The following is an 8,406-nucleotide window of genomic DNA, read 5'->3' as shown; positions in this document are numbered from 1 at the left end:
GTGTTTCTTTGTCTACCCATATTTGATTGTACTGCCATATGTAGATGTTGAGTTGTTCAGTGGCTGCTCCCTGGGTGGCAGTGGCTCCTTGGGCTGCGGTTGCTCTTCGGGTGGTTGTGGTAGCAGCTGTTCCTCAGTTGGGAGCAGCTCCTCTAGTGGGTGCTGTTCACAGCTGTGGTGGCTCTTCTGGCTGGTGCGGGGAGGCTTCACGTACAGCTGCTGTTCCTCATACAGAGGGTGTGGTGCTCAGGAGGCTGCTGTTGCTTGGATCTGCTGCTTTGATTTAAAGGCACAAAATACAACACAACAAGGCACCGCGTACCAGGCACCTTCCTGTTTCTATTACTATCAACCCTTCAACCCTTTAGGGATGTTTCCAGGTGGTGGTGGCGCAGTGCGGGGCGTGTTCAATTAAAGGAAATTCCTAAATTGCCCCTAATTCACTTGTGGAGGAAATTTCAAAGTCTAACTGACAGTACTTCATTCGCATCGTGTGGAAGTGTCTGTTCTTCTTGACTGCACCCTGATGATGACGTGATGACAATGCAACCTGTCCTTGTCATGCGCCATTCCCACCTTCCTGGCGACCGCTTTTATAAGCTGGGTCATATTTTCTTATCCATTTCACTAACCTGTGTCTTATGATCAGAACATTTAAACCATTTACATTCAATTTTCTTAGTTATAGGTACTTATTTATTTTTTATACCTATATTCTTCTCTGTATATATTCTTTTTCTTCTTCTTAAAGCAGGATCATTAATATTTCTTGCAATACTGGTTTGGTGATAATGAACTCCTTTAGGTTTTTTTGTTTGTTTGTTTGTTTGTTTTTGTTTTTGTCTGGGAAGCTCTTTATTTTTCCTTCAATTTTAAATGAGAACCTTGCTAGGTAGAGTAGTCTTGGTTGTAACTCCTAGCTTTTCATCACTTTGGATATTTCATGTCAATCCCTTCTGGCCTGTAAAGCTTCTATTGAGAAATCAACTGGCAGTCTTTTGGGAGCTCCCTTGTATATAACTAACTGCTTTTCTATTGTTGCTTTTAATATTCTCTCTTTGTCTTTAATCTTTGCCATTTGATTTATGATGTGCCTTAGTGTGGGCCTCTTTAGGTTCATCATTTTTATTGTTTAAAGTATTACAAATAGTAGTACATATGTCCTCTTTTTCCCCCATTGACCTCCCCCAGGGCTCTCCCATCCCCTGGCACATGCCCTCACCCCCCTAAGTGTCTGTATCCATTGTTTATGCTTATATGCATGCATACAAGTCCTTTGCTTGACCTCTTCATTGGGACTCTCTGTGCTTCCTGAACTGGTGTGACTTTTTCCTTCACCAGGTGAAGGAAGTTTTCAGCCATTATTTTCAAACAGGTTCCCTATCCTTTGCTCACTCTTTTATCCTCCTGGTACTCCTATGATGCAGTTGTTGTTATGCTTGATGTTGTCCCAAAATTTTCTTAGACTTCCCTCATTTTTTTAAATTATCTTTTTTTTGATGCTCTGTGTATCTGCTTATTGTTATCTTGTCCTCTAAATTGCTGATTTTATCCTCTGTTTCATCTAACCCGATGTTGATTCCTTCTAATATATTCATTTCAGATATTGTATTCTTCATTTCTGACTGGTTCTTTTTTATAGTTCTTATGTCCTTTTTAATGCTTAATATCTCTATGTTTAATTCCTCACTGAGATTATCTATTCTACTCCTATGGTCCTTGAGCATTCTTATAAGCATTATTTTAAACTCTGTGTCTGGTATTTTTGTTGCTTTCATTTCATTTATTTTTTTTTTCAGGAGAATTTTCTTGTTATTTCATTTATACATATTTTTTTGTCTCTCCATTCTGTCTGTATATTAGGTATATCTACTATGACTCCTAAACTTCTTATAATGGGTTTATGATGAAGGTATCTTGTTGGGCTCAGTGGCACAATCTTCCAGATCACCTGAGCCTAATGCTCCAGGAATGTTTTTTTCTGGGTTATGGGTACCCTCCTGTAGTAATCACGACTTGAGTGTTGTTGGCCTTTTGTGGGTGGAGTTAACCCTTCAGGCTGGTTGACTATGAGGATAAATTTAGATCATCATATAGGAGACACTATAAAGTGATTGCACCCCAAGACAGAGTTGTTTCCAACAGGGTCTGGTGCCTGCTGAAATCCCTCTTTGGTGTGCTGCTTGTGTGGCTAGTTGGGTGCAGCTCTGGTGTGTTCTGAAGTCCACACAGGTTGTATTGGTTCTGGGTTTACTTGGGTGGGGTTCAGGTACAGGTTAGTGTCAAATATTGTATGTAATCAGCCTTGAGCTACCTGTCTGGAGCTATCATGTTATTCACTATGGCTGCATCTACTGGCACTGGGTTTGTGTGGGAGGGGCCAACTTGTGTAAAAGTGTTGGCTTCCATCAGCTTAGTGCTGGGAGCAAGTATATAAATTGTCTGAGGCTCCCTGAGGTTCACCTCCATTTGTCAGCTACTCCAGCTTATGCTGAGGTTACATGGTCCTCCCACAGAGCCTTCCAAAGAAAGAATGTAGACTGGATTCAGTCTGACCACAACTCACCGACCCTTCAATAGGTTGCGGGCTTGTTAGTGTAGTGTGACTGAGGTCAGAAGGATGTGGCTATTGTATCCCATACATGGGGGCCACATGATCAGACACTCAATGAGGAGAAAGTGGTCCTTACTCCAGAGCCATATTTCTCAATCTTTGCCAGTGTTTTCAAGTATAGTTCAAACAGGAGGAGCGAGCTGCAGGTTCAGGTTGGGTACAGCCAGTTGTCCCCTTTACAGAAGCAAGCTCAGCAAATGCTGTTAGGCTCTTATTATCCATAAAATTTGGGTCATTGGTTGATCATGGGTAGTCCATCTCAGCATATAAATTCCTTCTTGGGATCACATAAAATGGTATTTTCTTCTTGGGTTCCAAACTGTAAAGCATTGCAAGTTAAGGTAGAGTTATTTTTTAGCTTTCATTACTCTTTCTGCTTACAAAAAAATGTTGTGCTTTTAAAGGTTGCCAAACATTATCTTTAAAATGGATGGATGGCTAGATAGAAAGAAAGATGATAGATAGATAGATAGATAGATAGATAGATATATAGATAGAAAAATATACTTGAAACTTTAAAATTTAAAAAACATATCAGTTTTACATTTTAAAATATGAATAGCAATATTCTGATAAATAATAAGAATGTCTTTCTTAAGAGCTTTCTAAGATATTTAATGCTATTATTAAAAGCATGTTGTTAGTCAAAATAGAAAACAAGTTTCCAGCACTACTACCACCACCATACAAAAGTGTGTGTATTAAAGAGCATACACATTGGAAAGACAAAAGCAAAAACAAGTCAGTGCTATGATTGAGCACTACTTGGCTGAGCTAATGAGAACTGGAATCAAAGGAAACTAATCATATTTCGACTGATACATTTATATATCTCTCTCTATCAGTAGTTTATTATCCATCAAAATTGACAACTCTCTTTCACTGACCAAGGCTTTGTAAGCTGTTTAGCTTTTCACATTTTAGCTACCATGCAAAAGCGCCTGAAGAAGGAGAAAAAATCCAAGAGAAAACTGCAGGAAGCTTTGGAATTTGAATCAAAGCGTCGGGAGCAAGTGGAACAAGCCCTTAAACAAACCACTAGTAATGACAGTGGCCTGAGGATGTTGAAAGGTAATGTGTGATTTGGACTTAAACACATTCAAGTTACTCAAAGCAAAACCCCATTTAAAAAACAGGGAAGATGAAAGAAGATCCTGCTGCCAAGAGAAGCATTGCTATCTTTGCTACTGATGTTATTCTTTGATTGGAAAGAAAGAAAGAAAGAAAGAAAGAAAGAAAGAAAGAAAGAAAGAAAGAAAGAAAGAAAGAAAGAAAGAAAGAAAGAAAGAAGGGAGGAGAGAAGGAAAAGACTTTGTACATGAATTATTAAAAATCAATGTGAGGCCAAGTGATTTAGGTCATTAATTAAATCTGTCAAAATAATCTGTATTCTGGGAGATAAATAGTTTAGGAATAACAAGAAATCCTATTGGGTTTTGCAGTAGAAAAAAAAGTAGTACTAATAACTTCCCTGCACCTAAAATGTGTTACAGGTCCATTAATGTTAAAATACGATGATGTTTAGTATACTCTATTTTAATGAACTACCAATGCTGGTACTTTTAAAACAGATGGCATCAGTGTTGAGGGTTTAAGGAGCATCTGGTTGAAAAAGGATGTTCCAAGTAAATCCCAGGAGATCCTTTGAGAAGAGGTGCTTTTGTTATGAAATTTCTTAATTCTAAACTTTTCTGTTTCCATTTTTTTAGTCCTCACCCAACAATATTTTTTCCATTGATCTTTTAGATAGAGTGGAAGAGATAGACATAGGGGAGGAGAGAGAGAAGGAGAAAGAGAGAGAGAGAGAGAGAGAGAGAGAGAGAGAGAGAGAGAGAGAGAGACATTGATATGAGAGACACATCTATTAGTTGCCTCAAGCAAGCGCCCCGACCAGGGCCAAGGATCAAACCTGCAACCCAGGTACAGGCCCTTGAGTGGGAATCAAACCTGCAACCCTGGCAACTACCTAGCAACATTGGCCAGTGCTTTGTTTCTAGTTTTTAAAATGTTTTTGTTGATTTCAGAGAGGAAGAGAGAGGGAGACATAGAAACATCAATGATGAGACAAAATAATTAATTGGCTGCCTCCTGCATGCTCTACACTGGAGATCAAGCCTGCAACCCAGGCATGTTCCCTGACTGGGAATCAAACCATGACCTCCTGGTTCATAGGCCAATGCTCAACCACTGAGCCATGGCAGCCAGGTTTATTTCAATTTTTAATTATGAAACTCAAGAACATTATTTCACCTCATAGAATAGTCAGGTTCTCCTCTCATAGCACATTGACCACTCCTATATTTAACTAATATCCTATATAATAAAAGGGACTGATCACCAGGAGGCAGATGCTCCAACCAGTAAATTAACTTGCTGCTGGAGTCTGGTCAATCGGGACTGAGTGAGATGGGCCAGACATGCCCTGGAGCCCTCCTGTGGTCCCTCCCTGGACTGATTGTGCACCAGTGAGGTACCTTAGCCTGCCCTGCACCCTCTCACAATCCGGGACCCCTCGGGGAATGTCAGAGAGCAGGTTTGAGCTCGATCCCGCATGCCACTCCCATGGGGAGGACACCAGATGCAGGGCTCATGGCTTGTAAGTGCGACTGTGCCAGCATGAGCCTCTCCCAATTGGGACTGATTGGGTGTGAACCTGTGGCAGGCACAGTGGGGCCGGGATGAGCTGAAGCAGCAGGTAGGAGCTACAGGTGGCATTGGACTGTGGGTTTCGGCCCGATCCCTGCAGGCCACCCAGAGGGACCCCACCCATGTGTGAATTCGTGCACTGGGCCTCTAGTGTGTGTATAACAAGGATGAGCTTAAGGATTTTATGTACATATTTACACATACTCCTTACAGACATATTACATACACAGTAACTAACAGGGGAGTGCTTTAGTGTCCTATACTAAGAATGAATAATGGAGTTTTACAACTGTTTAATTGTATTCTTTCCTTTCCAAAAGTTCAATTCCTTTTTTTACTATGACTCTCTTGGACCATTCTGCTCACAATCAATAGATATACAGTGCTAGATTATTAGCTCATATCAACCATGCCTCATTGAGACAAAGAAGAGAGAAAGTAAATAGTAATACTACATTAATATTTCACACAATGGGATATCTCAGACAGCGGGAACCAGCATCCTTGTTTACTCAGTCTTAAAAATAATTTGTGACCAGCAATAGAAGAAATGTTCTATGCAGTCTTATTATTTGAGGTCCTAAACTTGTAATTCTGAGGAAGTTTGGCTTTTTAAAAAAAAAAGTTTTAGAAATCAAACATAAGTGATCTCCACTCTAGCTCCAGTTTTCCTAACTGTAAAGGAAAAGCAGCTGTTTATAAGTATGATGGGTATCTTGTATTCAGATAATTTCCTTGTCAAGTGCATCCCTTATGGCAATGGGTGATACACTGGCATCTGTTATAACATTACAAAAATGTGTCTGAGCAAATGTCTATGTGCAGAAATGCCCATATTAACTCTACTTGATGTGTATGAATAATTTTAGATAATTACTTTTTATATTTAAAATTGAAAATAAAAACCCAACTCCTTGTTTCTTTTCTTCAGGTTATTTTTAAGCAATTCATGTATTCCTTTGCCATTAGAGCCTATACTAAATCAAGACCACAAGCTGTAAACTGTGTTGTGGTGTTCATGAGTGCTTAGCATAGAGATAAACTCATCACCTATCACATTTTACAAAAGAAAAATATACTATCAGGATGAAGCACTTCCACTTATGCAATTGTATCCATCTTTTAGATATTCCACAGTCAAGGCATGTTACCTGATAGTGTAAGGAGATTTTTTGGATAAATTAATTTTCTGAGATTTATCTCTAGAGAATGAAATGCATAAAGAAGTATTTACTATAGAGCTGACAATATATGCCCAATTGTAGAATTCAGCTACAGTTTATAACTCCCCTTCCTAACAAAAAACCAAATATACATCTAGAAAACAAAAACAAACATGCCATCCAAGTTTTTTGTGTTATGTATAGGACCAAAGTACTGGCTTACTGATAGATTTCACTTTAAAAGGAATCAGAAGAAAAAGAATTGTACCTTAATCCTGAATGTCACTTTTTTCAGATACTGGGATTGAAGATATTGAAATAGAAAACAACGGGACTCCTCATGACAGTACTGCTATGCAAGGTACAGTAAATGACACATTTCTTTCTATAACTGCTTAATTCATGACTACTAGAGGTGGGGCAGGGATAAGCTCCTATATTCATGCTCTTCATTTAAGTGAAATGAATAAGCTTAATTCTTCTTATTTTATGAGAGAGGAGGATTATTTACAAATAATTATGCATGTGTGTATATAAACTAATATTTTACATATATAATCTGAGCAAATTTATTTTATGTTTAATTATTAAAATGATGTACATTTATATGCTAGGCATATTCTAAAAATGCATAAATGTGAATACAATTTACCTTTTAGTAGTATCATAATATGCTTTTAAAAATCTCACTAACATTTTTAAAAGCAACGGGTACAATAATCATAACCAATTGATACTTTAAGTGTTCTGGACAACATTTTTATCAACCTTTAAATTCTGATGCTAAATTTCAATAATTTTAGAAACTGCCTAAATGTGGAAAAAAAGAGCACAAGTTGTTATTTATGATTTGCAGGATTCCAGTAAATGCTTAAATCATTTAAATATGAATATTTAGTGGTAAGAAAATACATGAAACAAATCAATATAGAGTCTCACTAAAGTGTAAAAGCACCTAAAACATTTTGACCACTGGAGTTTTTCCAGTGTGATTTTAATGCAGTTTTCTAGCCCCTTGTATGCTGATTATATTTATTTTCATATTTATTGTGAAAAAAAGTCTCACTCTAATAAAAAGGCATCTTCATAAGAAAATGGCTTCCTAATGTTCAAAAAGGTAGATGACTATGAATATATTGCTTGTTGTAGGTTTGAGTAATCAGTGCTTTACACTGTCTGGTGAAAGCAACATCCTGGATGTGACCAAAAGTTCTATTTGGGTTAATCTGAGAGTCACCGTTTTATGGGGCAGATTTACAAAATTTAGAAACCCTCATTAATGTAGTTTTGCATGTCATCTTTACAAAATCAGGAGTGTCAGAGCTCATGGATCTTCTAATAATGTAGCTGGCTAAACATAACTAATGCATTAACTAGGCACATTAGGAGGTATGAAAACATGTATGCTTAGCTCATTCAGTAAAGCCCTTCTGTCTCTTATCCCACTTTTGCTTTCCTGCTTTCTTCCCTCAACTTATAGGCTTTGTCTATGTGACTAAAGTCAATTTGGATGGGACTTGGTGTTTGTCCAATTGATTCACCACAGTGTAATTTATGAAGGAAATCCACTAGTTGTTGGCTACTACTAGTTGAGGTTACCACCACATATAAGGGCCAAGGCAGGATGGAATAAACATGAATCATTTTGATCCCTTCTGAATCTGTGACATACAAATATAGACCCAGTCTTAAAGGAGCACTGAGTTTGATTGTGCCTCTCATTTGAGTGAAATGTAAGGTCAGCTTTGGAACTGGGGGGTGTAAACCAAACTTACCATCAATGGGTTGTATCTTTATTATGCTTTATTCTATAATAGAGGCTGATGCATGAAATTCATGCATGGGGGTGAGGGGCATCCCTCAGCCTGACCTGCACCCTCTTGCAATTCAGGACCACTAGCTCCTAACCGCTTGCCTGCCTGATAACCCCTAACCACTAAGCCTGCCTGCCTGATCACCCCTAACCACTCTGCCTGCCTGCCT

At 38.3% G+C, this 8,406-nt stretch overlaps 1 protein-coding gene across 1 annotated transcript in view; it reads left to right on the top strand.

The window, feature by feature from the left end:
- Positions 1-8,406, top strand: part of DACH2 (dachshund family transcription factor 2) — a 452,839-nt gene that overhangs the window by 422,067 nt on the left and 22,366 nt on the right. Inside the window, exons 8-9 of the mRNA XM_006761453.1 lie at positions 3,539-3,685; positions 6,719-6,784. Of these exons, the coding sequence (XP_006761516.1) occupies positions 3,539-3,685; positions 6,719-6,784 (213 nt within the window). The remainder of the gene's footprint in view (positions 1-3,538; positions 3,686-6,718; positions 6,785-8,406) is intronic.

Source organism: Myotis davidii, unplaced genomic scaffold (assembly GCF_000327345.1).
Source record: "Myotis davidii unplaced genomic scaffold, ASM32734v1 scaffold258, whole genome shotgun sequence".
In the NCBI taxonomy this organism is placed as follows: Eukaryota; Metazoa; Chordata; class Mammalia; order Chiroptera; family Vespertilionidae; genus Myotis; species Myotis davidii.
The sequence above is the reverse complement of the archived record's forward strand: the minus strand, read 5'-3'. Positions and strand labels throughout refer to the sequence as shown.